This window comes from Colletotrichum navitas (assembly GCF_030913465.1).
Source record: "Colletotrichum navitas strain CBS 125086 chromosome Unknown LY79scaffold_8, whole genome shotgun sequence".
NCBI classification, from domain to species: Eukaryota; Fungi; Ascomycota; class Sordariomycetes; order Glomerellales; family Glomerellaceae; genus Colletotrichum; species Colletotrichum navitas.
Window position 1 is genome coordinate 727,929 of NW_026850554.1, and position 27,492 is coordinate 755,420.

Consider the following 27,492-nt stretch of genomic DNA (forward strand, 5'->3'; position numbering starts at 1 on the left):
TGCACCTCTGTCTGCCAAAACGATTACTCTCATAAATGTGCCAGCCAAAGAGCCCTGACGATGCAAGAGCCGTCACCTTTCGATACCTGCAGAAGGCCGTGACACAGAACACTCCCCCCCCGCCCCCCCGAGCCTATTTCACGAGCACACGAGATTTCGCAACCGCCTCGCCTCGCCTCAAGCTCTCTCCTCCAGAGAGGCGGCCAGCAGCAGGTCAAACGGCGCGGACCGCCCGGCGACGGCGCGTTTCGCGCCCATGGAGTGCCGCCTGCACGCCAACGCCGCGCCGCATCTGCGATTCTCGCCTAGCGAGACCCCGCACTGGCGCTCGATGTCGACGGGACCTGGAAGAGAGGAGGGCGGATCAGGTCGGCTGGGCGGGGCACAGGTAGGGTATACGAGATTTCGTTGCGAAAGAGAGAGAGAGAGAGAGAGAGAGAGAGAGAGAGAGAGAGAGAGAGAGAGAGAGAGAGAGAGAGTTCGGACGTACGCACACGTGGCTGACGCCTCCTCGAAGTCTGTACCGCCGGTGCGATAACCGCCGCGTCTTCGTAGGGACGGGGGGCCATGGGGTCGTCCGCCACACGCAAGTCATCCTCCGGACGGGCGGAAGCCATGTCAGGCAGGCAGGCAGGCAGGGGCGGAGGCAAGCGGTTGGAGAGGAAATCGAGATTGCAATCAATACAAAACCGGCGATCCTGCAATTAGTCTCTTCACTGGGCAAGGATTATTTTTGGAGGTTTTGTATGCTTTTAAGTAATCAGGTACCTCCCTCAAGGAGTAGAGTCGAGAGGCGCAAAACGCAAGAGAACAAAAGTCCCGAGAAACATGCACGTTTCGGATGAGTAGGAGGCAGTGTGTGCAGTTCAGTGTCCGGATGAAGTGACGAAGGTGAAGATGGTAGGTTTTGTTCTTCCGCGCGGCGGCGGTGGCGACGAACGGCACGTGGGCTTCTGCCTGGAGTGCGGCAGCTCCGCCGGGTACGGACCAGTCAGTACCCACTTTGGCCCGTCTCCGAACCGGGGCCCGGGAAGCCGTCGGCTGTTGCACAAGCCCTTGAGTTCCGACGCTCCGTTGCACTGACGAACACGTTCCAGCTCACGAATCTGCGGCGACAGGACAAGTAGAACATCAAACCCTGTCATCAACCAAATGTCCCCCCTCCAAAGATCGACGGTGAAATGCGCCAGGGTCGACGCTGTAAACTCTGGAGGCTTTCCGTGTACCTCATAAACCTCCAAGTCAGAAGGCTAGAGGCCCTGTATGGTTGTGGATTGGTGGGATTACTCTCGACCACGGCGCAGCACCTAAAAAGCAGCTCGGCCTGGCTCGGTGTGACCCCCTGCCGTGTTCCGAACCAAGATTCAGAGGCCGTGTCGTCTATACTATTTACTAAGCTAAGAAATCTGTTCTTATCGGCCCGTGACTATTTTTTAAGTCCCCTACCCATCTGAAATGCTGACCGGCGATAATCTTGGGCATCGTGGTCCTACGGCAAGCTTCTGTCTGTGTGCTAGGTAGCTTTATCCGGGTTAATTTGAAGACCATGGTACTTTACGACTAGGGAAGCGCAACGGCTGATAGTCCAGCGCTGTAGGATCGACTGGCTAATGGGCTGCACCTTCCAGGGCCATGAGAAATGAGAGGGTCCTGAGTAGCAGGTATATCACCCGCCCGAAGATTCCTTTACGACGTCAAGCGCAATCAAGAAGCCAAGAAAGACGACACTAAGCTAGCATATCTCGTCAGTCGCAGGACATCCCCTTACTCGCCGTGACGTATAGTGTTCGGCCAACAACATACCATGAAGCAGCCCGCCGCGATTGTCATGATTTCAAATCCCCCGGACAACGTCTTCCCGAGAAGCAAGGCGTGCTGAATCCTCCAGACCCGGAGGGCCCCAAGCAGTGTGACGCATATGGCAAAGCAGTAGCACGCGGTGGCCAGCGGCTTCCCGATCGCCGCGTACCCAAACCCCGAGTCTGACGGCTGGAGGGCGAAGAGCTGCACTACCACCGTCCCCAGGGTAGCCATCACAACACCCGTGCAAAGATATCCTAAAAAGGTCCGCTCTAGAGCTTGGGGGGGCGGAGCAGGATATGTTAGCTGAAAACTTGGATCCGACGGTCGGAAATAAGGGAACAGGCGAAGGAGGGGGGCTCTTGAGGGGGTAGGGGTCGCGGGAAGCTTCTCCGACCATGCGTGCTGTGGGTGGCACTCTGCTATGAGGCATAAGATTCGGAAGGGATCCAAGTGGTGCACCGGTAAAGGGACGATCTAGCCTTGAACGGCGGTAAGACGCAAGTAGTAGAGCGCTTCTTGAGCCCAACACTACCCTTTCAGCGTCACCGAGTTCGATGTACCTGCAGGTTTGGGCGCATAATGTAACATTATATGTGACTGCGCTAGTGGAACAGCATGTCCTTACATGAGGAAGACAGGAGAACACCAGACAAAAAAACACCCTGTCCCAGCGATCAGTGATCACAACGGAATGCTTTGCAACGAACGTTGGATCGTGACGGATGCCCGGGCAACCAAGAAGAGTCGTCGGATCCAGATTCCGGAGCTTGTCGAGGGCCATCACGCGCCGCTGCACACCGGCTACAAGCACACCCTCTTCCCGCTGACCCGGGGCGGCGACAGAAGGAAAAACAAAGGAAGAGGGTGCGGAAACTTCCTCCACACTTAATCTTTGAGCACTTTTATTTCGTTCTACGTGAAACTTCACGAGCAAACATGCGTGCGGGAAACGAACCACAGGCGCAAACCACGTACCTAGATGGTCGCGGCCGGTCTCAAAGTCGACCACCACGCTGACATGCTCGCCCCAGCATTGTCGAATCGCCCTCAGCTTGGCAGTCGAGGCCGGACCCTGGGCCGACGATCCCGCGGCCGAGGCCCGAGTCCCCTCTTTCGTCGTTTCGTCCTGGCCTGACTGCGGCTGTCCGATTCGAGCGTCTTCTTGCTCTTTACGAGGTTGCATCGCTTCATGCGACGTCATCGAGACGGCATCTCCTGGCGGTTGAGGCTCTCGTGGCGTCATTGCTACGGGCCTAGCGTAGGAAAATCGCGATTCTACCTCAGACGGCGTCGGCGGATCATGCAGAGCAATCGGGGCTGGAAGTTGGTTGGTCCCAGGTTGGGCAGTCGGCAGACCAGCTAGCGAGCGATTACTGTAGAGGCGGCTTCGGTGTCACAAACTGACCCGAGGGATTAGCTCTGATGCCCTCCTTGGGCTTGTAGTTCACGAGCTGCAGATATGGCGTGGTGGTGTTGAGGGCCTGCAGTGCGGTGACATGGGCCTCTGGGAGTTTCCCGGCTTGCAGATGATAAGGCAAAGGGTGTGCTGGTCGACGTCCTTGGTAATATTTCGCTTTGATTGAAACAAGCAGAATATTTGGTTGCTACCTAGTTATTATCAATCAACGGGTTTGGGGCTTAGTGGATGAGGACATGCCGAAGATGTTTATTGCTCGATATCGGGAAGCAGGGAAATGCTCGAGGGAGCTGGAGCAAAGTGCTGTGTTTTAGTTAAACAGTCGTATAACGCTATTCTATGCTTCTAGGTTTTTTACCCGAGATTAATTAGGACTAATGAGCTCTCCTTATCCCGAAGTTACGGTAGTTCGTTTGCCGAGTTCCTTTATGACTGTTAGCTCATTTACGCAGACTGGCCAACAATTGACTTGATCTGTTGTGGGTTATTGCCATCTCCTGATTGCCGCAAGCATGAGAAATGGGATTGTTGATGGGAAGAAGATGCCAAGTCTGTACGTACGTGTATAATCCCTGTACTCCGGCATTATCCCTGGACCCTCCCCAATTCCCTTAGTTCATGACGCCTCCCACGGAAGACAGAAGCTTTTTCAGAAGCGTGTCTAACCGGAATGGTGGAGAGTCGCAGGGCAGTAGGGTTCCATCAGAGCGGCTTTGAGAGCTTGTGCGTGGAGAGAAAACGTGGGTATCTTGTTTCTTGTGGGGGCAAAAATGTGTATGTATGTTTCAGGTAGAAACAGGATAAGAAACCCTCCCCTTTTGTCAAGGCACCCGTAGCTACATAGTAGGTAGGTACTTGCCGTTTATGATTGACAACATGTTCGGAGGTTTCCCCAAAGGCAGGTAAGATCAAAGTGTGGGGGGGGGGGGGTTCCTTCCATCGCGCTTCTCGGTGAGAGCCTCCACCACCTCGACGTTCCTTCCGAATTGCTGCACCTTCAGCCAAGACCAAGAGCTACATTACAACACATCATAGACCTCAGTCTGGTCGCTCGTCGTCGGAACCTGGCACGTGAAGCTCCAGTGGAAATGGAACAACATGCTGCGTCTTGCATGAGCCGTCGTTCCGTCCGGTGTCGCATTACATGAGATGAACAACTATTTCAAGCGGGACAGCCATCACAGTTGCTAGGTCGAATCCCTTCTCTTTTTAGACCAGTACATTCTGGGCGAACTCCACTGACAATGTTTCGGTTTATAGAGACGACAATAGGCTCTGAGGCAACGGCATCGGCTCTCCACACACCGGCGATGCAACTTGGCCATGCACAGCATGCAGATTGTGCCCGAAAAAGCCTGCCACTGTATCCGTTCCCGACACATCTACGTGGCCAACATACCATCAGCACAAAGTGACCGCTCTGTGGACGTCTTTGCTGTTACGACCCACCCCCATCAAGTCCGGGACAAACTTGGGCAGGCCAGGCACAATCGCTACAATGCCGACATTGGTGCACCCTCCTTCTCACCGACACAATCTGTCGGCGGGAAGCACCAGATGTCTCGCATCCAGTCAACTCGTTCCTGGGGATTGTTCCACGATTCATGGTAAGACGATTCGCCTCGTAATCAGTCTAGTCTGCTGATCGCGGTGTTGCGACCGTAGTCCGGCTCGCAATGTATCACAACGGCCACTTTCCTTTTTCAGCCAAGGTGTGAGAGGTGTAACCAACCAACTGCATAGAATCGACGATGCGTTGATATCAGCAGCAGCAGTCTTGGGGAGGTTCGTAAGTTATCACCTGCTGGCTGAACGCACGACTCGGAACCAATAGGAAAGCTTGCCGGCCATGGCCGTATGCAAACGGCATGACAAGCGTCTGTACGTGTAAGTACCTAAGCCGACCCATTCGCAGACAGGGCAGGCCGCTCTTCTGGAACCCGGAACCTCGAACTCCACTTCCTCCAGTGCTATCCCGGCAGTTTCTGACCGGGCCAGCCAATCCTACCTGATCTTGGGGGCGAGACGGGCCGCTGTGCCGCAGTTTTGGTATCCTTTCACAGGATTCTCAAGGTTCACGCAGAACCCAGGAAACCCACCAACATCTTTCTTTCTGTTGGTCGTGCAATTCCACGTCCGTCTTATCCTACCATCCGAGATACTGTGCCTCTAGCTAGCATCGCCACCAACAAGACGGCATTCTAGGTGGCCGACTGCAGTCTTTTATACCTCTCGTCAATCGACAACCCGGGACGCCGGCCGCTGGCGGAGGCGGGTGAGGTGAAACCTGTCTGCGTGATCACCGTCGACTGGGTGCGCACTACGAAGCCGAGCTACAGATTCAGCAACGCAGGGCCGTCGGACTACATTTCCTGAGGATGCACATAACCAATAGATGAACCAGTGCCTGCATCATTGAAGAGTGTATGCTGCTTCCTAAAATTAACGCATTGAGCGTTGCATTTTCGACGACACTGCCAGTCAATATTTGGTAAGAGCAAATCGCCAAATGCAAGCCACGAGTATCTTTTTCGGCCTTGGGACAGACATCTGCGACCAAGGCCAGCCTGTCCGACATCCCTGGATTCCTTGACCACGCGGCGAAGGCTGCCGGCCTCCCGGGGTTATCTTCCTCATGCCAGTGGGTAGCCCCGGTTGGGGAAACCATGCTGAGATCTTGGTCCCTTAGCGTTGTACCACCTGCTCTCCTCGAGATTTCGCTAGGTTGTATCTTTTCAGCAAGACCGACAGGCATATGCGGCTAAGCAAGGAGGGTACTTTGGCCAAGATGCTACAGCCAGGAACGGTGTCGTAGAAAAATTCGTCGACAGGCAACGCCAGGCTTCACTCGGCTCAATCCAATGACGGCGGTCTGATGTTACGCAGATGGCAACCAGCCTATTGGAAGAGGCACAAGAAGCTGCAGCATCAAGGTCAACAAGGCACAAGAAAGGTTCCTAATCTCACACCCCCTGAACGGGCTGACGCGAGACAAAACAGCGCAGCCCCAACTCCCCCACTCACGCCAGTCTGTTCGTGGTCAGTTGTCCACAAACCCATGTTTTCTCTCCCCAACAACCCCAATTACTTGCCTATCAAACTGCTTGCCTTTGACCGCTCGAACGGACCGCTCCTACCGATGTGTTTATATCACTCAAGAGTAAGCCTCCCGTGAGCCAGCGCCAACAAGAGAGTACAGTACAAGCATGGATTTGATGGGGCTGCACCACTGTACAGGGCAAGGTCTGACGGAGAAAGTCAAGTGACTCGACTCGGAGCAAGTCCGTAATTCTAGTCCCCTTGCTTTCGGTGGATTAACCGTAGGTAGTTATTCCTGGCCTGCATATGACTCAATGCCCTTGTCTTGGTGGACGAGCTTCCCATCCCAGCTGGTAATGTCGCCATGCACCACTAACCGTTCCGTTTCCTATCGTCGCTAGCCGGGGAATTACTCTCAAGCATCCGACAGGTCATAGATGAAGCCTCTGTTTGGCAGCCATCTCGGGTGAAAGTTACGCTCCGTTCGATGCTAGTCCTTTTACGTCTGACCCGGTGGTATCTTTGGTCACCGTGTGGTTCCATTCTTACCCCCCTCCGTATCTCTTTCTATCGCTCTTGTATTAGCCTCCTGCGTTGTTTACGGCTATTTGATGTTTCTTTCATATTGATGATCGACTTCATTTATTGCGGATAAACATCGGACACGTGTGGGCAGATATGGACGTGTAATCTGCCCACGCACCGGTTCTCATATAAGTCTTACATGGTTCCGTGCCGTCTCTGGACTTTGTCTATACCCTACTCCGCCTACCCAAGATCCAAGATATCGAAATTTGGCGACTTCGTGAAGAACCGACTTTCGAGTTCACAGCATATAAGTCTCTCAGCCTTTTCTTAGCAGCATCCTTGCTTTCTACGGTTGCCATCACCGAACCAGAACCCATCACATCTGCTTCATCACGAGCCCCGGCATCCACTGACGGAGGCCCCATCACACCCTTGGGATACTTTCTAGCGAGAGATTTAAGAAGAGAGTTCCGACATCAGTCCCAAGATGGATCTTCTTTCTAGAAGCCACGAGAGCCGCGAAATCGAGCCGCCTGCTTCTCCCCCAGAGACCGAGATAACCAACTCAACGCCGAATACGGTGTTTTCACCGCCGTATAGCCCCAAGCAGAAAACCCAGCAACTTATGAAAGACACCAGAGTTGCGGCAAGGAAGAAGCTGGACCAGTTGACGCTGGAGGAGAAGGTGCGATAAGCCTGTGCGAGCTCCATTTGGTGTTGACCTCCATGCTGACTATCGCATAGGTCTCTCTGCTTACTGCCTCGGACTTCTGGAGAACCAAGTCCATACCTTCCAAGAATATTCCTGCCGTGAAAACATCAGACGGTCCAAATGGTGCTCGCGGAGGCATCTTCGTTGGAGGAACCAAGGTTTGTCGCATGGCCGTCTGGAAGAGCTGGGCATGCTAACCCCAGTAGGCTGCTCTCTTCCCGTGTGGTGTCTCCCTAGCCGCGACATGGAACAAGGAGCTGTTATACGAGGTTGGGCAGCACTTGGCCGACGAGGCCAAGGCGAGGTCTGCCAACATCCTCCTTGCGCCTACCGTCTGTATGCACCGCCATCCCTTGGGAGGGCGCAACTTCGAGTCTTTCTCCGAAGACCCTCTTTTAACGGGGAAGCTGGCTGCTCAATACATTCGTGGGCTGCAAGAAAAAGGAGTCGCGGCAACCATCAAGCGTTCGTGTCCTCATTATATGAAGCGGCGGTCTCCTCTGACAGACTACAGATTTTGTTGGCAACGAGCAGGAGACACACAGACTGACGATAGACTCGCTTATCGAAGAACGCCCGTTGCGCGAGATCTACCTGCGTCCGTTCGAGATCGCCGTCCGGGAAGCAAACCCCTGGGCACTGATGTCGTCCTACAATCTCGTCAACGGCGTTCACGCGGACATGCACAACTTGACGCTGAGAGAAATCCTTCGTGGTGAATGGGGATACGATGGGTGAGTCGAGCCTGGCACAGGGCTGGACATCATGCTGACTTGCGCAGAACTGTTATCTCTGACTGGGGCGGCACGAATTCCACGACCGAGTCAATCATCGCCGGGTGTGATGTTGAGTTCCCGTACTCCTCGAAATGGCGCTTCGACAAGGTGATCAAGGCTTTGGAGGAGGGAATGATTACCCGGGAGGAAATCGATCGCGCCGCCGAGAACGTCCTCACACTGGTCGAGCGCTTGAAAGGAGATGACATGTCGGAAGAGCAACCGGAGAGGGAAGACAACCGTGAATCAACGAGAGAGCTGATCCGCACTGCTGGCGCCGAGGGTCTAACTCTTCTCAAAAATGAAGGCGCAGTCCTGCCGCTGAACCCGAAGACGACAAAGGTCGCTGTTATTGGACCCAACGCCAATCGCGCCATCGCCGGCGGGGGCGGCAGTGCCAGCTTGAACCCCTACTACAGGACGATCCCACTTGAGAGCATCCGTGCCGCGGCCGAGCAGGAGGTGACATTTGCACAAGGGTGTCACATTTACAAGTGGCTCCCGGTGGCCTCCCCTTACTGCACTGAAAAGTCAGGCAAACCAGGCGTCAACATCGACTGGTACTCCGGAGATAAGTTCGAAGGCGAGGTGGCCGTTGTGCAGAGACGAACAAACAGCGATCTCTTCCTCTGGGACTCTGCTCCTCTGAATGAGACCGGCCCTGAGTGGTCAGCGATCGCCACGACCTACCTGACGCCAAAGACCACCGGCAAGCACACTGTCAGCTTCATGAGTGTCGGCCCTGGTAAGCTGTACGTCGACGGAACGCTCGCGCTGGACCTGTGGGACTGGACCGAAGAGGGCGAGGCCATGTTCGATGGCTCCGTCGACTACCTGGTCGAGGTCGACATGGAGGCCGGCAAGCCGGTGGAGCTCAAGGTCGAGATGACCAACGAACTCAGGCCGTTGGCCAAGCAGAAGCAGTTCGGCATCACGCACAAGTACGGAGGCTGTCGAATCGGGTTCAAGGAGGAGGACCAGGTCGACTTCCTCCAGGAAGCAGTCGAGGCTGCCAAGGCGGCTGATGTGGCCGTTGTCATTGTCGGTCTCGACGCGGAGTGGGAGTCCGAGGGGTACGATAGACAGACGATGGACCTGCCGTCTGACGGAAGCCAGGATCGACTCATTGAGGCTGTTGTCAAGGCAAACCCCCGCACCGTCGTTGTCAACCAATCGGGCACCCCTGTCACGATGCCGTGGGTTGACCAAGTTCCGGCCATCATCCAGGGATGGTACCAGGGGCAAGAGGCCGGCAACGCGCTCGCCGACGTCTTGTTCGGGTTTAAGAACCCCAGCGGGAAACTTCCAGTACGTCCCGGTTGCGTTGTTGTGTTGTTGCCGAGGGCGTTTTGCTAACAGTCATTAGTCGACCTTCCCCAAGCGTATCCAGGACACGCCGGCCTACAACAACTGGCCCGGCGAGAACCTGAAGGTAAACTACGGCGAGGGCCTGTACATCGGCTACCGCCACTACGAGAGGGCCGACATCCAGCCGCTGTTCCCCTTCGGTCATGGCCTCTCCTACACCATCTTCGAGTACGGGCGCCCCTCGATCAGCACCAAAACCCTTGCGCCTCGGGGCACAATCGAGGTGGTCTTCGCCGTCAGCAACATCGGTCCGGTGGCTGGCTCCGAGGCCGTGCAGATCTACGTACGCGACGACAAATCGAGGCTGCCCCGCCCGGAAAAGGAGCTCGTCGCCTTCGAGAAGGTGTTCCTGGAGGCCGGAGAGACGAAGCACCTCCACATTTACCTCGACAAGTACGCCGTGGGCTACTACGACACAGCGGTGCCGGGATGGATCGCCGAGGAGGGCACCTTCAGGGTCCTCATTGGCGCGTCCTCTGCCGACATCAAGTGAGTTCTTATCTATCACGTTTGGGGGGGCACGGGACTAACTTCCTACAGGCACTCTGTCGCGTTTGACGTCAAGGAATCGTTCAGCTGGATCTTTTAGTTTTTATCCCCTTGCACATTATACCACGTCATATCCTGCACCCTTGATTTCGTTTTTGATTCATCCGATGCTACGTCTGGTCATATAGAAAGGCGCATGGTTAGTGGGCATATCACACTGGTACCAAACGATGCAACCGCTCCGGCTGTATTCGACCTCCGCTGCGATCCCTCTCATTTGGCATCACAAACCAGCAGCCCCCAGTAGCCAGAGCAGAGCAGAGCAAACGAGGGCTGTGACGAGCCTTTCATATCGCTCAGTTGGGTCTGGGTGGTATCCTCGAGTAGTAAAGTCGATAAATGATGGGGACAATGAAGTAGTTCTGGCACCGTTAGAATGCACATATTACACCTTCGGCCGAGCTGTTCCACCAGGGATGCATGGGGGGTCGCGCGCATATAGGTCTCGTGCAAATATGTTTGATGCTGTTTTCGTCGAGGAGGCTTCCGGCCGCCGTTTTCGTGGCCAAGGATGGGAACCGGCTAGTCCGTGCCAGACGCGTTCCCGTTTGCATCATACCGGCGGCGGGAGCGTCTCCCATTGCTGAGACCCGCGCCCGGCACCATTCAAAATGCACGCGTCCGAGATGGCGGGGTCAGAAACCTCGGGGGACATCCTCCATGGTCCCAGAGGGGGTTAGAGGACGGGAGCTCCGAGTCTGCCCCTATCTCGCATCGTGGGAGGGGGAAGCTCGCACCCGCCTCCCCTACCCCATCCATCGCTTCGCAGTAGCTGTGCCCAACCGGCCGGAGAGCTGAACCGTTTCCACCAATGTAGCCCGAGCTGGTGTTGGAGGGCCTCGGTGAAGGGTGTAGGCGTAGCTGCGAGCGTGTAGGATGTGCCTTTTGGAAGAGTGGGGGGGGGGGGGGGGGGGGGGGGTTGCGGGTGAGACGGCGATGTCGTCAGGGCCACCGTGTTTGGGGCGGGTGATGCCATGTGAAGGGCATTGAATAGATGAAGGTCCAGCTTTCGTGGGGGCGGGACTACCTCGTGATGAACTCTCGCTCCGCGGTGGAGGAAATGGCGGTGTACTCCGGACGACCGTTGGCGTGGTGTGTGATGTGTCGTTTCCATGGATCTAGTTGGAACGGTCATGGAAAAAGGGGAGGGAGAGGGGGTTTGTATCCAGGAACCTTTGACGCGGAGGCAGACATCACCATCCATGGAGGGGGGAAGGTGGAAGGGGTGCTTCATCTGCCACGTCCCAGTCGTCGTTTCCATCCTGGTGGAACCGGGTGAATGGCCATGGCGGTGTTTCTAGAAGGTCACGAGAGCAAGCGCTTTGCTGCCTTGCCCGGAAGGAGATGGGAGGAGGTTTCCGCGACCGACGGGATTCGTGCCTCGGTCTGGTTGAAAGCTGGCGTCGAATTCACGGATTGAGAGGGGGTGGGGACTTTTGTGAGGTTGCTCTTTTTGCGTGCTCGTCCTTTGACTGGTCGACGGCGGGTGTCTAGGTTGGGTGATTTAGCCAGAGGCGAGACCGAGGGGGAAGAGGAGGAGGAGGAGGCGATGCCTCCAGCACCCTCTCACAAGCTACCTTGTGGGGCCGCCTTGGATACGTATATCTCTCACAACCACCTTGCTCATAGTCCATAGTCCATCCTGGGTCACCGTTCATCTACAGTACACCAGACACCCCCGCTCGCTCCGGAGGGGCCAGGGTTCCGTGCCGGACTTCCGGTAGGCGCAGGCGGCCCGGCCTCAGCCGCGGGCGAGGCGGACCCCGAAAAGATCGCCGTCGGCGAGGTAGATCTCCTCGACGTGAGGTGGGGTCGGCGTTCCGGGGGGGCATCTCGTCGATACCGGACCTCGAAGGGGGGGTCCAAGTACAGGCTGTGGAAGGACTCGAGGAGGAGGAGGATGCTGAAGCTGCGGGGTGGGATTCAAACTGTTCCATTCTTCAGCGCGTGTTTCGTCGTGGAGGACTGTGGGATGGGAGATAACCCTCGACTGCATATCCTGCGAGGTGGCTCATCCACCTGGCATCCCATTTCTATTTGAAACCCAAGGAGACAGACGCTAGAGGTCGAGCCATGCTTTATGTGTGAAAGGCTGTGTTGTCAGCACACGGGTGGACACGCACGGCATCGTGTCATTGAGTTACTGATCGGTCTTGCCCTTATCCCAAATCCTCAAATAAGTTCCATGCTCGTCCAGTCAGTTTGCCAGTCTCGGACCAGAGTTCTCTCTCCCGCCGTCTCGGGGAACTCCTTGGTGCAGCAGTCAGCAAAAAAGGGGCCGAGCTGCCCAGACTGGACTGGAGCTTCCACTTCCAGCAGGCACAATGTCAGAGCCCCACTAGGAGGGGCTTCCTTCCCGGCCGAGCTGTCATTGCTATTGTCAAAAAGTGGACCCACCCGCTTTCAAGCAACGTTTCCAGCGTGTGTCGTCGCCCCCCCTTTGTTCATTAGTGGAGGGCATTGCGCTGTTGAACTTCGGCACTGGACCCGGGGCCGCCCCAGTGATGCGCTGCTTGGCTGCTGTCCAGGCACCCCCCGTGCGCATCGTGATTCGTGAATTGATTGCATCTGGGCGCAACCTCTCTTTCTCTCTCTTCTCGTGCCGCCACGCGTCATCATCTCCTTTCCTCTCCTTCGCTCCAAGTCCGACCAAGGCTTGGAGATTCTCTAAGCTCTCCGACGCAGGCGCCCGACAGCCGAATTGTACCATCAGACGAATACCTTCATTTTCAGTTGCCTTGATCAAGATTCCTTTTCCACCAGGACTAAAGTTCCCACGTCGTTTGAACCGTATTCCACCTATATCCGCCACCTAATCCAAACAACTCCCCAACGGCGTTACAGGCGACGATCGCGCGAGCTCCCGTACCCGCACCCACATACACCAAACATCCGGCGTACGCAAACCCGCCCATCTCATACCTTTAGTCCGTGATACGCGGCGCCAATCCATTCCAGGGCCGCTCAGTGGACGAAAACGAAAAAGCAAGAAAGGAAAGGGGAAAAAAAAAAGATAAGGGAGCGCGCCGCTGCAGGGGAATGGCAGGCGGGCGCACAGCATGGCTCCGCCTTACAGCAACGGCAACGGTTACGCCCACAAGGGGTCCAAGTCTGCCTCTTTGCCTTTCAAACTCCATGACGATGCTGCCAGCTTCCGCGCCCGCCTCCGACCTTTGCTTGCTGCCGTAGTGCGACTGGCGAGAACAATTTGGGTCTTTTGGCAGACCCGCGGACGACGACTGGCCGCCAACATCATGCGGCAGAGTGGTTGGCAGTTGAGGCAGAACTTGACTGCGCGCCGCCTCCTGAGCTTCCCGCATCTGCTGGTGTGTCTATGGTTTCTTGTGCTGCTTTGGGGCGAGCGATGGGTTTTCGGGAGCCGAGTCGCCCACTGCAAATGGAGCAACTGGGAAGATTGGGTATGTCACGTCCGCCTCACACGCGCCTAACAGTATGGAGATGCTGATGCTTCGCAGCCCGCCGGAGCGAGCCCGCACCACCTCGTCTTCGTTGCCGACCCCCAAATCATCGACCCCAAATCCTACCCCGGCCGGCCCTGGCCCTTGTCCGACCTGACGGTGTTGATAACCGACAACTACATGCGGAGAGGTTACCGGCAGCTCCAGTCGCAATTGCGGCCCGACTCGCTGTTCTTCGTGGGCGACCTCTTCGACGGCGGACGGGAGTGGAAGACGGCGCGCGGTGATTTCAAGGATCCTGAGTGGGCCGTCAGCCGGCGACCCAAGAACGAGAAGGACCATGTGAAGAAATGGAACGACAATTACGGCCAGGACTTCTGGCTCGACGAGTACGAGCGCTTCGGCAACATGTTCTTCAAGGACTGGGCGACCCTTGGCGGCACCAAGGCCGGTAACTGGCAAAGAGGGCGCAAGCTGGTGGCCAGCTTGCCCGGAAACCACGACCTGGGTTTTGGCGACCAAGTCAAGGGAGTTGTCCGCGAGCGCTTCAGCACCTACTTTGGGGACGTGAACCGTGTGGACGTCATTGGCAACCACTCCATCGTCTCCGTCGACACCGTTTCCCTAAGCGCGAGCGCCTCGCGGCAGGCCGGCGTTGACTTGGAGGCGATCCACACGCCGGCAGACATCTTCCTGAAGGATGTCCGATTCACCAAACGGAAGGCCGTCGAGAAAGAGCTGCGGTTCTGGAGGGGCGACGTGGAAGGAGTCGTCCACGAACACAAGGTCGAGGAGTTGGAGACGGCGGATGTGAAAGTGCCGACCATTGCGCCGGGTGAAGATGGGCCCGACTTTCCTACGATTCTCCTCACACATGTCCCTCTGTACCGGGACCCGGGAACGCCTTGCGGACCGCTACGGGAGCATTGGCCACCGGCCAAACCACCCAAAGGACAGAAGGGTCCTGTCGTTCCGGACCATCGCAACGCCATCTCGGTTTCGGGTGGTTATCAGTACCAGAACGTGCTGAGCGAGGACGACTCGGTCAAGCTCATCAAAAGCGTCGGCAACGTCGTCCACGTCTTTTCCGGTGATGACCACGACTACTGCGAGACCGTCCATTCTCCTGCAAAGGATAACGTCCGTGAAATCACCATCAAGAGCATCAGCATGGCCATGGGAGTCCCCACACCTGGTTTCCTCATGGTCAGCCTGTACAATCCTGTGGACGCCAACGGCAAACCACTCCCCGGGGCTCCCGAGAAGACATTGCAGACGCACCTTTGCCTGCTGCCGAACCAGCTTGCAACATACGCCAAGTACGCCGGGCTCGTCTTTGTCACCATCGTAGCGATTAGTATCCGCTCGTTCCTGGTGCCTGTGCTCAACTTGACGCCGTTTGCGCTGCAAACCGAGCAGCCGCAAGGCCCGATTCTGCCTACGATCAAGGACAAGGTTGAGGACGATGGGACCTACAACATGAATTCGACATCAGCAAGCTCCGGAACCCGGTTTCTCACATCCTCGTCATCGCGGACCAGAAGCGGATCCATCCGCTCCAACGGCTCGAGCCCCGTGCCGCCGGCAAAGACCAAGCTCAAGAAGCAAGGATGGGGACACCGTGCCCCGAGAATCGAAATCTTTCAAGACGATTTCTACGGCAACACGAAGCCGCGATTGACGTGGAAGGCGGCGTCCCAACGGTCTCGGACGACTCTCGGAAGGGTTGCTCGAGAGATAGGTGCCTCCACGTGGAGAGTGGTCTGGATGGTAGTTCTGTTCTGGGCGTATCTTGCATATAAAGGATAGAAGAGCGATCGCTTCTGAGCGTGTATAATTATAGAAGCCATGGAAGAACTTCATCGTCATTCAGCGGGTTGGTTGCATCGTTTGGCTGGTTGGATGTTGTGGGGTTTCTCATTTAAAACGTAAAAGATCTGTTGGCGGCGTCCGTTTGTAACATGGCTCCTGGGCGATGGCTCAGAGGGCAGTAATGAAAATTTTATTCTTGTCGGGTATCCTCCTTTTGATGCATCGCAACCATTTCTCGGATGCTCCTTTGATCGACAACAAGGTGGAAGGCCCTGTTCAAAGGCAGGCAAGTGCCGCTGATACTCTTCGTGAGTGCCTACCTTACCTAGTTATGGACCTAGAAGCGGAAGGCATGGCATGGGGAAGGAGGACGTACATGCACAAATTCAACTTCCGTACCTTCCTCTTCCTTAGTCGCACCCCCCCGACTCTTTTTCTATTCGAAGCCATGCCCGTCACCCGGCACCTCTACCTCTACCTACAAAACACTCTATTGGACCATCGCCCAGCATCTCCCATCCATCAACAACCGTCCTTTGACTGTTGAAGAAGCCCACCGCCCAAACTTGATCTCCCCCTTAGCCTCACATAGCATATTCCTCCTCTCTGGTTCGTATCTTTCCTCCGCATTCTCGGTCCGCTTCGAACACACCGGCCGACACAGAAACCATGGCAGAAGGCTGTAACCTTCCAGTTCCTGCCCGAGGAGACATCTACACCCACGACGGCGGGCTCAAAATCACCAATGCGGCAGCCAATATTTTCGTCGTCTATGATCGCCAGCACCAGGACGGCGCTCGTTCGCCTTCGAGTCTCTCCGTCGAGTTTGTCATGGGCAATGTCTATCTTATCGATTCTGCCTATTTTGCTCCTTCCAAATGGGGCAATACCCGCCTCTTCGGCAACTTGATCAAGGGTCTCGGCCTTGATATCGAGGGCTGCCGTCGGGGCGATACGTACGTCAAGACGGTCTACGACGATGTTGTCTGCATTGTAGGCAACGAGCGTGGCGATGCCTGCTCGATTGGAACAGTCGCGGGCAATCTCGTGACCGTCTTGGACTTGTCTCAGGTTCTCGGCCATCCGAAGCCGCAGAACGTAACCATCTCCTACATTCATGGTCTGAAACTTTACGAATCTTACCTTGCCTACGGTGGTGGCCTCCATAGGGCCTATTCCACATGGGCCTCGATGACGTTCTCCGCAACCTCAAGAGCCTCGTCCATCCAATTATCGGAATCCTGTGTCATCAAAAGCGGACGACTCTCGAGCAGTGCTGATAACTCGGCCATGGTCGAACATCGTTTGGCACCGGACCAACATAATCAGGCCCATTCCACTGACCGGCTCAACGATGTCAACACCAGCCAAGGGGAGGCTTCGCAGGAGATTGAAGACGCAAAAAGACAGATCGCTACTGTTGCCCAATCCATCGATTTGCGGAAGCCTGGTCTACTTTTACTAGACAAGGGCTTTGGTTTCGCTGACCATTCCAACCGTGGCCGGTTCTCCGTTGGCACGCCGCTCATATGTGTCAACTGTCAAAGAACAGGACACGAAGCCCGAGACTGCATTGGCCCGGTAGACGCCGATGGATTCATCGCCGCCTGCCCACTTTGCAACAAAAATGACCATATCTATGATCAGTGTTATCTAAGAATGAAGCTCAAGGCCTCGGAGAAGAAGGCAATGAACTTCGAATACTTGGTCTTGAGGCGACAGAACAAGGCCCCCGTCAAATCCAACATTTGTTGGATTGTCGCCTGGGCTAGGTGCGAGTGTCCGCGGATCATCCTGCCACATACCAGAGCGTTCGCTCTTGAGCTGTTCAACTGCAAGACGGCCATGTCTCCGTATCCGGATTGGAGAACCTATCGCTACCCTGCATCTGCAGCTGAAGTCAGGGCGGAACACGGCTTGTTGCTTCGCGACCCAGCCACTGTCTACGAAGGCGGAGAAGGGTGTTATCTCAGCCCGGGATCCCAATGCTCCTGTTTCATTTCTGATTTTTGCGCAGTCAAAAAGAAAATGGAGCAACTGGGTGTCAAGTTTCACCCAGAGCTTCGGAAAGCCGCCAATAACGTGCCCAAGAAGAGGAAGAAAAAGAAAATTACCAACAACCAGACGGAAGGGAACCCTTTTGCCACCGGTGCCAACTGTAACGTTCTTCAACGCCCTCTTCCACCGGCGCCGCCTGTGAGCAACGCGGCTTCAATTAAAATCAAACAAGAGCATGATAACTGAGGTCTCGCCGACCAAGTCTGTTTCTTTGTTTGGTATGACTGCTGCTTCCAGGCTGCAACGTCATGTCGTGTTAGGTGCTCGCGCCATGTTTCGATGTATGTGGCATCATCTCTAATGTATGGCAGTGAGGACCTTGGGGTTCCAGAAGATTGACGGACGATGCTGCATTAAGCATGAAGAGATGCCGGTTTCAAAGCTAGAATTAACAACGGTTCAATAGAAAATTTACAATGCGTTCACCAAATGGCTTGTTTACATTGGCCAGAAGTCTGGCATGGGAAGTATTAAGTAATACTGTTCGACGTTTTCGTTTTCGTCTGCCATCGCACTTGTTTCGTCCTTCGCATCGCGGATAGGGTTAGCCTATTTGTAGAACAAAGTCATCGACCATACCTATGTTGGTCTCTTGATTGCATCCGTGGAACGAACGACAGGGAACGCTGTCGTACCAGTATCAATTCAAAGTTGACGCAAGCCTGTCGCAAGGTTAACGGGAGCTTCGTGCGTTTCATGTCCGCTGCTTTGGCACCGGCTTAATCATTAGGTTCATTCCTTCACCCCTCGGAAACGTGTCTGGAGCCATCAATTTTTGGACTCTCAACGTGGCCCGTGTTCGTATTCGCCATGATGAGACGATGGCAATCCGGTTGATTGCCATCAATACCGCGCTAATGGGCATATATAACTGTCGTTCCCATATTGAAAGCTGCAAGGTTTTGTTGCATAGCTAGACTAGATCGGTGATTATCTGTTTCCATACGAGATAGCATCCTACAAGATGGCGATAACCAAGAGTTTCGGCCAGGCATTATGCCTTTTTATAGGCTTTGTAAGTTCATTCCCACAATGAGCTGTCTCCATGAACGATGTGGCTTCAAATCGGATAAGACGGTGCCTAAACATGTTCCCTTGACGGGTCTCATAGACTGTTCTCTATACCGCCTCCTACATCATCTACAACCTCTTCTTCCACCCCCTCCGCCGCTTCCCGGGACCGCTCGCCATGCGCGCCACCCGAGCGGCGTACTGTTACCGTCTCTGGCGCGGGAAGCTGTCCTTTGACATGCTCGAGCTGCACCGACAGTACGGCGACGTGGTGCGCGTCGCACCCGACGAGCTCGCGTTCGCGGACCCGTCGGCGTGGAAGGATATAATGGGTCACAGGACCGCCGGCGGCGTGAGCGGGGTCAAGACGCTGCCCGAGTTTGGCAAGGCGGCCTCGTTTTACCGGCCGCTGCCGGGTTTTCCGCCAGACATCATCACGGCGGATGAGCAAGAGCACGCGATGCTGCGGAAGCAGTTGGGCCCCGGGTTCAGTGACCGTAACTTGAGGGAGCAGGAACCGGTCATTATGAAGTACGTCGACCTCTTCATCCAAAAGATGCGGGAAGCTGCCAAAGGCTGTCAAGGTCCCGGACACGGCGATGGCGATGAGGCTGTGGCAGGGAAAAACGGCATCCGGCCTGAGCCGAAGCAGGAACAACCGGTCGATCTGACGCTCTGGTACAACTATATTACCTTTGACATCATCGGAGACCTCGCCTTCAGCGAGTCGTTCGGGTGCCTCGAGAGCGAGAGGCTGCACCCCTGGGTGAAGACACTCTTCCTGATGGTCAGGACCGGCGTGGCGCTGCAGACGGCCAACCACTTCCCGATGCTGCGGAGGCTGATCACGGTGGCACTGTCGACGCGGGTGATGAGGGAGCGAATGCAGAACCACCTGGATATGACGATGCAGAAGCTTCTCCGAAGGGTTGAGTTGGGGGAAAGGGAGGGACCGCAGAACGATATAATTGAGGCGTTGTTGAAAAAGAGAAAGGAATGGGTGAGTTTGTTTTCTTCCGTGAGCAGGCCTGCTGGCATTTTCCGCTCTTTTCTCCTTCCCCTTGATGGGCTAAGGAAGAGCAGAGCTCTCATATGATGGACGGTGACTGATTCGGGGACTTTCTCATGTTTGAACAGGGCCTCTCACTTAGGCAAGTCGACTCGAACGGGAACATCATCATCATCGCGGGGTCCGAGACGACGGCGACGCTGCTGTCGGGCGTGACATACCTGCTCATTAAGCACCCCGAGAAGATGAGGAAGGTGGTCGGCGAAGTGCGGGCGGCGTTCGAGAGGGAGGAGGAGATCAACCTCACGTCCGTCAACTCGCTGACGTACATGATGGCCTGCCTCGACGAAGCGATGAGGATCTACCCACCCGTCCCCACGGGGCTCCCGAGGACGGTGCCGGAGGGCGGGGCGACGATCTTGGGGGAGTTCGTCCCCGAGAAGGTAAGTTTTTGTCGGCCGTCGACGCGGGATCGGTTTGCCAGGGCTTTCTTGTTCGGGAGGAAGGATGTTTTGCTGATACGTGCCGCCGCCCCTCCCGCAGATGACGGTTTCCATCCACCAGTGGGCCATGTACCACAACGAGAAGAACTTCAAGGACCCCTTTGTCTTCCATCCAGAGAGGTTTCTAGGGGACCTCAAGTACGCGTCGGACCGGAGAGAGGCGTTCCAGCCTTTCCACGTTGGGCCGCGGAACTGTCTTGGGAGAAGGTGAGTCGGGCCCCTTTTTGATGCTCCTCGTGATTTGTCCCGTATCATGAGGCTTCGGGCCCTGTCCTGACTAACATGCGGCGATGAAAGTCTGGCCTACTTCGAGATAAAAACCGTCCTGGCGAAGCTGCTCTGGAACTTTGACCTGGAGCTCGCGGAGGACAGTGAGGAGTGGATGGAGACTCAGAAGATTTACACGATATGGGAAAAGGGGCCTCTGCATGTTTACCTGCGGCCCGTTGCGAGAGGTTGATGTGATATAGTCGGACCACCATGAGGTGTCTGTGGCTGCATCATGTGACTTCACAGTTTGCCTCATAAAAAAACCAATACACACCAACAGGAGCCATTTCGCGGAACAGTTTACAAGCGACTCTTGCTCTGGGCAAAAGTATGGTTATTTGTCTACTTCATGCCCAACAAAAACCCTTGAGTCCTTTCAAGTCAGATGCGCCCCTCCCCCCCCTCCCCCCGGAATTTTGTTGTCGGTGGGACCATGGTTACCAAGTGCAGTCTTCATCCTATTTGCACATTCTCATTTACCAACAAAGGCATCGATGCGGTTTCACTATATCCTCTGGTATATCACTAGGATACGGATACTGACCCCGCAGACGGCCCTGTCCGTTCCAGAAACGAGCGCCACGTGGTATTCGGCAGCTAGCCCCTTGGCTCAATTGCGGGTGCTGTGCTATGCATGGTGGCTGTTCAACGGGGCTCAATGGAGTTCGAGTCATGAGTAGGAATGGCGGGAGCTTGTGAGCTTACTTATTAAACGTCCCACGATCCCTATCCGAAACCCGGACGTCTGCCAGTTTAACAACATTCACCAGATCATCTTCCTCTCCCTACAGGAAATTCCTTCTCGGAAGGTAACAATCAACACGATGGCGTCGCCGACGGTGGCAAACATGCAGCCCGAGAAGAAATATATCCTTCGCATCGTCAGGTCAGCCTGCTCAAGCTCTTCCTGCTCATAACATGTTGTTCCTGGGGCACCACTGACGGGGTCCCGCGCACAGTGACGAGGGCAGTCTCAGCAACGCGACCCTCTTCCTCGGCAGCGATGGGAGCCTGGTCTTGAAGACGGCCGGTGCCGGCGCCGGCGAGCCGCCCGTCGTGGTGAAGAGCGGCCGCAACCCGTCCACCATCGCCATCGACGGCCCCGCGGAGGAGGCCCTGATCCTCCAGGGCCCACCCGGCAAGGGAGAGCACCGGCTCAGGGCCTCCACGAGAGTGACCCCCTTCGGCGTCGGCAGCGCCATCTGCCACGACGCCTGGGAGGTCGCGCGGGACGCGTCCGGCCAGCGGCTGCTGCTGCGCTACAGGAACGAGAACTTTGGGGACCGGAGCTGGGTGGCCGTCCCGCCCCGGGAGCCGGAGGACGGGGGCGCGTGGACCGTCTGGTGGTACGAGCCGTTGCCGTTCAACGTGCAGGACTTGCCGGGCTACGTCGGGGTGGATGTGGAAGTTGTCCCTGTTTGATGACAATGTGGAGGAGGGCCGACTGTTTGGTATCACTGGAGTCGCGATGGCAATACCGGCTCAACTGCCTCGGAACGCCGCGTTAAGATATTTCTGCTTCAAAACCCCTTTCCTCTGCGTCTTGCTCAAAACCCCAACCGAACAACTGAAGTAAGGGTTCGGGAATACGCCCACAACAGTACCGGGCAACGGGGTAAGTTTACACAACATCTTCCAAGGCCCCCTGTTGACCGCAATGGCCGAACCTGATGATGATGACTCTGCGCTGAATCTGAGAAAAGGATGTCATGTTCAATCATGTGTCTCGATCTGATGGCATCAATCGTCTGTCAACTACAGTGCTGCTCTCCACCGCGTCTACTCGGATCGCGCAGCCATCATCACTCCACAACTCGTCTCCCAGCTCCCGTTCGACGTTTGCCCCTCTGGCCCAGAGTCATTTGAAATAGCCACCGTTGGCGAACAAGCCTTTGGACTGTTTCGGGGTCTTCTCCGCCGCAACAGGCTTTGTTCTGATGGGCTCCAAGCCTACGCTCCTGTAAGCCTCCCATAGGCGCCTCGACACTGACAAAGAATTGTCCTCGTCGTTCGTCGTGCCGGCCCACTCGCGGAACTGGACCTCCAGCAGCTGGGAGAGCGAGGGAACCTTGCCGGTCTCGCGCATCTCCTTGACCCACTGGAGCATGGCCGTGTAGTACCGCTTCGCCAGGCTGAAGAGCCGGTCGTTCATCAGGTCGGTGTCGGGGAGCGTCAGCGTGGCGAAAGTGACGCCGCGGTCGCTTTCCCCGTTGATGGACGCCACGGAGATGCTGAACCGGACGGGTCTGGGCCGAGAGTGCGCGGGGCCCGGCCCGCTGGCGAGGACGGGGGCATCCGGCCACGCGATCTGGTCCAGGTCCTCGCTCGCGCCCGGCAGGGGCAGGGGCACGCTCCAGGGCTGGATGCCGTGGGCTCTCTGGAACTCGACCAGGAAGGGGTTGTGCAGTGTCCACTCTGTCCACTGGTGCAGCGGGCCGTAGACCTCGGTGACGAGGTGGGTGAGGAATCGATCGATCGTGCTGTTGGCGTACGTGAAAAGCAGATGGGTCTGGGTCTCGAGACGCACCCAGTCGACGAACGGGGCCTTCGTGTGACTCGGGCCCGCGGTATCGCTAAGCCAATTGTAGCTGAACGTCGTGGTTTCCGGCGCAGTGTGGAATCCTGCCGCACGTCAGTTCGACTCCGACGGCTCTGCTAATTTATTTGTGTTGGTACCGTGTTGAGCCCGGAGAGCTCTCATGAGACGGTAGAGGATCCAGTTCCAGTTCATGTCTGGACCCTCATAAGCCATGGTCGGCTTGGTTTGCTGGAAGAACTCGACAATCAGCCGGTCCGCAATGTAGCCCTCCTTGATGCGGTTCGCTCGGAGCTTTCTGAGGTCCCAGTAGAAGAAGAGGAACGCCTCCTTCCAGTCGACGAGGTCCGAATCCATGCTGACTTTCTGGGTCATGTTTGAGGGGTCTGCGGCGAAATAGTCGGGAAAAGTGAGAAACACACGGAACGCAGCGGGGAAAAAAGAACAGCAGCTTTTCTGTTCTCGTTCCTGGTTCTTTCTGATGACTTATAACTACCCTCCCCAAAGCGTCGCAGCAGTCGACTATGCCAGGCCCAACCGGCAAACACCTGCAGGCAAACAGTGCTCGCATTTGCCAGCAAACACCGCGAATGTGGCGGCCTTGACAAACATGCAAACACTTGGCTATCGCCAAAAAACCGTCACAAGCGGGCCGGGTGGCCGGGGCTGTGCCATTCCATCGACGCCCACACAAGGGTTGACGACTACGTTCACTCAACGACTCCCCCCCTCCTGTCAGGGAACCGCCCTCCCACCCCCTACCCCGACAGAGTTCGTAGCGTTACCGCTTTCTAGACCTTCTTTTTCACCATGAGAAGAACCCCGGCGACGCTAGTGACGATGGCGGCCTTGCTCTTCTCCACGCCTGCTTCGGAAAGCAGGGTCTCGATTGTCTCCCGCAGCATCTTGACCACGTCCCGCTCTGTCCCGATGGCGTCTGGGTGCGCCTCGCGCCACCGCATGACGGGGCTCACCGTCTCCAGGAACTTCTCGATGTCGTCCATACCAAACACCTGCTGCGCCAGGAAATGCTCGTCCCCTGGCGTCAGCACGCCGTCCTTGTTCCATTCCCTCCGGAAGAAGGCGCTCTCTTCGAACTCGGTCACCGGCTCCTCTAGCGTCCAGGGCAGCGGCAGCGTCGCGTACAAGGCGTCGACCATGTGGTTCCCGGGGGCCATGTACGGTAGCAGGTGCTCCTGGCGGAAGGCGAGCAGCGTCTCCTGCAGGCGCTGGAGGTTCGGCGTCGCGGGGTGCACGTACTTGGCGGACCCCGTCCAGATGGCGACGGACCCGCCCGGCTTCAGCACGCGGGCGGCGGCGGCCCAGAAGGCGGGCATGTCGAACCAGTGCGCCGCCGTGGCCGCCGTGATGAGGTCCACGCTGGCGTCGGGGATGGCGGGGGAAAGTGCCGACCCCAGCTCCTCGGCGAGGGAGACCTCGAAGCGGATGGGCTCCGAGGTCGCCGAGACCCCGCCCAGGGACCGGGCGGCGACGATCATGCCCTCGGCGGGGTCCAGGCCGATGGCCCGTGCGAATCGCGGGCCGAGTTCCCGGGTGACGGTGCCGGGCCCGCAGCCGACGTCCAAGACGGTGTTGAGTTTCCCGCCCGTCGAGGTGTGGTGGTCGCAGATCTGGTCGTAGAGAGATTGGTGATAGCCCGGCCGGCCCCGGGCATAGGACGCGGCCTGCGCCTCGGTGAAGGCGCGGAAGGTTTTCTCCGTCGGAGGCGGAGATGGGACGGTGGTGCAGTCGGTCATTATCACGGGGGGGTCTGCCAAGACTCTTCGGGGCGACTCCTAACGATGGAAGCAGGGTGTGAAACTAGTTTACATGCACAGAGGCGATCGTTTTTCCAAGGTTGGGAAGTGGCTCGGCCCATCTTTATGTTTGCCATGTGCTCGTGGAACTCTCAAACAACAACTATACACTAGGACCAAAAGTCTCATTCTTGATTGGCGCAGAGGTCCGACAGCGATCAACGAGCAAGCACAAGGTAGCAGCACCGTTCCAAAGGGGAGGAACCAGGCTGTGCGATACCAATCAGACCTGTTGAAAGACATGCACTATACTCGATATGGATGACAGCTGGCTGCAAGATGACGCACTGCCCATACGCTAAAGGTCTAGCCGTTGCTGGTTGTTAGTGCATCGCAGCATTCAATCCCGTCCCCGTCCTTCTGACTGATGACGGCACGTCGAATCAACGAAGCCCCCGTAGGTTTTGATTCAGAGTTCATATGTGTCGATTCTTCAATGGGGTTCAATGGGGTTGCAGTTTGCTGCCATACTGGCAATACTTTGAGTGAAATAGAACCTGTATCCATATCCATTCAGATCCAACACCGGCGAGCTATGAACAGCCCATCAGCTCACGACATGCTTGTTGAAGAACAACGACTGAACGTTGCAGAAACTCTTGAGGCCATGCGCGCCCCATTCCACTCCAATGCCGCTCTCCTTGTGGCCAGAGAAAGGCGTCAAGGGAGTCAGTTCAAAGTGGCTGTTGATCCACACATTGCCTGCCTGGATCTGCTTGGCGACTCTGGCTGCCGTCTCCAGGTCGTTCGTCCAGACCGACGCACCCAATCCCATGTCGGAGTCGTTCGCTCGGTCAATCACTTCGTCCTCGTCTTTCCACGAAAGAAGAGGAACGATAGGACCTGAAAAGGAATCGCCGGTTGTGAGCACGCATTCATCGTGTGCCAAAGCGAAAGACTGAGATTGCAAAAGATTGGACATACCAAATGGTTCCTCGACCACGATGCGAGACTTCTCGGGGGGGCGGTCAATGATGGTCGGGGTGATGAAATACCCCTGCGAGGTCTCAATCTCGCCTCCCACCGCTACTTTCCAGCCTTGGGACTTGATATCGCTGAAGAAGGTCTTGACCCGCTCGTATTGCATCGAATTCTGGATCGGGCCATGTGTGACGCCCTCCCGGGAGCCATCTCCAATGTTGTAGCCTTTGACGTGCTTTACCAACGCCTCTTTGAACTTCTCAAAGATCGTTTCATGGACATAGATTCGCTTCAAGTTAAGACAGATCTAGGACACGTAACGAGGGTCGTTAGTCGATGCGATGTTCGAGATTGATATGCTGCTTAACTCTACCCACCTGGCCAGAATTCAAAAAAGCGAAGAAGGCGACCTGTGTTTGGTCAGTATCAGTTCCACCAACCGTGATATGTGTGCCATACCTTCTCGGCAACTTTATCAATATCCACGTCGGGAAATACAATTGCGGGATCGTTTCCTCCCCTTTCTCCCGGTTAGTATCAACTCACATTCCAGCTGTAGGTTGGGCAGTTAGAAACTCACAGCTCTAGAGTCACTCTCTTTAGAGTCTTGCTCGCACTCTGCATGACCAGCTTGCCAGTCGCCGTCGATCCAGTGAAGCTGATCTTGTCGATCCCCGGATGGCTTGTAAGCCACGGTCCAAGATCGTCATCACCGCTGAGGGATTGGACGACACCCGGTGGGAAGAACTGCTGAGCTAACTCTACAAGCTTGAGGCCGCAGTAGGGTGTGAAGGGACTGATATGTCAGCCATTTGACGTTATCGCGGCATTTCAGGAGAATCTCAGGCTCACGATGGCTTAACAATGATGACATTCCCTGTAAGCAGGGCTGGCGCAAGCTTTCCGGTGAGCAAGAGAAGCGGGAAGTTCCAAGGAATGATTGCCCCGACCACGCCGAGAGGGGTGTATCTCGTGACGACGGTACGGGTCTCGCTGTCCTCAACCACATCCTCTGGAGTCGGAATGTCGGCCAGGCCTCTTATCCAACTGATTGATAAGTGGGTTTCCACGTCCGCTTGAGGGATCTGGTTTGCAGCCAGTGAGCGTCGGCGAAATCATTAATAAGACAGACTGCTCAATGACATACCGGCTTGCCTTGCTCCGATATCAGGAGGTCTCGGAACTGGCTCCTCATGCCGTCGAGGGCATCCGCAAATGCCAACACGGCTTTTCGTCGTTCATCGTACGGAACCTTGGACCAAAGCTTGAACGCAGCTTGGGCGGCGGCGACGGCGCGATCAACATCGCCACGGGAGGCCACGGGAACTTCTTCCTTGGGCTCAAGGCTCGCAGGGTTCACACCATGCCGCGTCTTCTCCGTAGTAGCCGATTGCCCATTGATAATCTGAACGAACCCGCCTTCAATGGTGAACTTGGCTGTGGGGTTTGCGATGTCGCCCATGGTAAGTAATGAGAATTTAGCCTGCGTATTTTCGAGCGTGACGGATGGAAAACATTGAAAGGAGGACGTGGAACGTACGACCTACACTGTTTATATGCTGGGCTTTTCCTTATCTAAACGACACTGCTTACGTCCTACCATAAGCTGCATGCTTGGCGTCGTGGGTCAACCCCGCTACTTGTCTCACTCTTAGTTGGAAATATGTGCCATAAAGATCCTCAGTGAAAAAGCGGTCTGAGTTGGCCTACTGTCAGAGTCAAGGACGTTTGAGAACATTTCCTGCGTTGGAGGGGTAAATGTGGTATCACAGGGGTATCCGTACGGATGGGTTGAACAGCAGTCAATTTGAGTCGCTACTGGCTGTTGAACAAGAAGAGAAGCTGTTTTTTCCAGCTCTTTTGGGGTCTCGAGGTAATACAAGTCGTTAAATGCTGCTTGCAACTAACAGCGTTGTTTTTATGTAACAGTTATAAGCCCAGTTT

General features: G+C 56.0%; 10 protein-coding genes across 10 annotated transcripts; 5 read left to right on the forward strand and 5 right to left on the reverse strand.

Moving 5' to 3' along the window:
* Nucleotides 1-113: 113 nt before the first annotated feature.
* Nucleotides 114-898, reverse strand: LY79DRAFT_541884 (SCA7, zinc-binding domain-containing protein). Its single transcript, XM_060556964.1, has 2 exons — nt 491-898; nt 114-344 (listed from the first exon to the last, which is right to left on the reverse strand). Exons 1-2 carry the CDS (start codon nt 615-617, stop codon nt 178-180), a joined length of 294 nt encoding a protein of 97 aa, XP_060418304.1. The 5' UTR covers nt 618-898; the 3' UTR covers nt 114-177.
* A 521-nt stretch (nt 899-1,419) lies between these two features.
* Nucleotides 1,420-3,251, reverse strand: LY79DRAFT_388809 (uncharacterized protein). The gene is made up of 3 exons (XM_060552917.1): nt 2,779-3,251; nt 1,804-2,078; nt 1,420-1,727 (listed from the first exon to the last, which is right to left on the reverse strand). Exons 1-3 carry the CDS (start codon nt 3,044-3,046, stop codon nt 1,695-1,697), a joined length of 576 nt encoding a protein of 191 aa, XP_060418305.1. The 5' UTR covers nt 3,047-3,251; the 3' UTR covers nt 1,420-1,694.
* A 4,023-nt stretch (nt 3,252-7,274) lies between these two features.
* Nucleotides 7,275-10,232, forward strand: LY79DRAFT_507994 (glycosyl hydrolase family 3 N terminal domain-containing protein; the record flags this gene model as incomplete). Its single annotated transcript, XM_060553885.1, has 7 exons — nt 7,275-7,472; nt 7,532-7,657; nt 7,706-7,964; nt 8,014-8,233; nt 8,281-9,583; nt 9,642-10,132; nt 10,184-10,232. 7 exons carry the CDS (start codon nt 7,275-7,277, stop codon nt 10,230-10,232), a joined length of 2,646 nt encoding a protein of 881 aa, XP_060418306.1.
* Nucleotides 10,233-12,765: 2,533 nt separating this feature from the next.
* LY79DRAFT_647267 (calcineurin-like phosphoesterase) lies at nt 12,766-15,662 on the forward strand. The gene is made up of 2 exons (XM_060562487.1): nt 12,766-13,611; nt 13,669-15,662. Exons 1-2 carry the CDS (start codon nt 13,252-13,254, stop codon nt 15,418-15,420), a joined length of 2,112 nt encoding a protein of 703 aa, XP_060418307.1. The 5' UTR covers nt 12,766-13,251; the 3' UTR covers nt 15,421-15,662.
* Nucleotides 15,663-16,068: 406 nt separating this feature from the next.
* LY79DRAFT_625370 (uncharacterized protein) lies at nt 16,069-17,826 on the forward strand. The gene has a single exon (XM_060562095.1). It carries the CDS (start codon nt 16,093-16,095, stop codon nt 17,665-17,667), a length of 1,575 nt encoding a protein of 524 aa, XP_060418308.1. The 5' UTR covers nt 16,069-16,092; the 3' UTR covers nt 17,668-17,826.
* Nucleotides 17,827-18,445: 619 nt separating this feature from the next.
* LY79DRAFT_507684 (cytochrome P450) lies at nt 18,446-20,464 on the forward strand (the record flags this gene model as incomplete). The annotated part of the gene is made up of 5 exons (XM_060553851.1): nt 18,446-18,496; nt 18,593-19,492; nt 19,630-19,944; nt 20,045-20,211; nt 20,302-20,464. 5 exons carry the CDS (start codon nt 18,446-18,448, stop codon nt 20,462-20,464), a joined length of 1,596 nt encoding a protein of 531 aa, XP_060418309.1.
* Nucleotides 20,465-21,098: 634 nt separating this feature from the next.
* On the forward strand, nt 21,099-21,696 carry LY79DRAFT_666789 (uncharacterized protein; the record flags this gene model as incomplete). The annotated part of the gene is made up of 2 exons (XM_060563280.1): nt 21,099-21,160; nt 21,234-21,696. The coding sequence occupies 2 exons, from the start codon at nt 21,099-21,101 to the stop codon at nt 21,694-21,696; spliced, it is 525 nt and encodes a 174-aa protein (XP_060418310.1).
* A 436-nt stretch (nt 21,697-22,132) lies between these two features.
* On the reverse strand, nt 22,133-23,185 carry LY79DRAFT_666790 (uncharacterized protein; the record flags this gene model as incomplete). Its single annotated transcript, XM_060563281.1, has 2 exons — nt 22,133-22,896; nt 22,951-23,185. The coding sequence occupies 2 exons, from the start codon at nt 23,183-23,185 to the stop codon at nt 22,133-22,135; spliced, it is 999 nt and encodes a 332-aa protein (XP_060418311.1).
* A 208-nt stretch (nt 23,186-23,393) lies between these two features.
* LY79DRAFT_388958 (methyltransferase domain-containing protein) lies at nt 23,394-24,871 on the reverse strand. The gene has a single exon (XM_060552919.1). The coding sequence runs from the start codon at nt 24,565-24,567 to the stop codon at nt 23,602-23,604; it is 966 nt and encodes a 321-aa protein (XP_060418312.1). The 5' UTR covers nt 24,568-24,871; the 3' UTR covers nt 23,394-23,601.
* LY79DRAFT_388935 (aldehyde dehydrogenase) lies at nt 24,871-27,077 on the reverse strand. Its single transcript, XM_060552918.1, has 7 exons — nt 26,696-27,077; nt 26,401-26,633; nt 26,129-26,344; nt 26,008-26,068; nt 25,926-25,958; nt 25,552-25,855; nt 24,871-25,470 (listed from the first exon to the last, which is right to left on the reverse strand). The coding sequence occupies exons 1-7, from the start codon at nt 27,008-27,010 to the stop codon at nt 25,175-25,177; spliced, it is 1,458 nt and encodes a 485-aa protein (XP_060418313.1). The 5' UTR covers nt 27,011-27,077; the 3' UTR covers nt 24,871-25,174.
* Between the last annotated feature and the right edge of the window lie 415 nt (nt 27,078-27,492).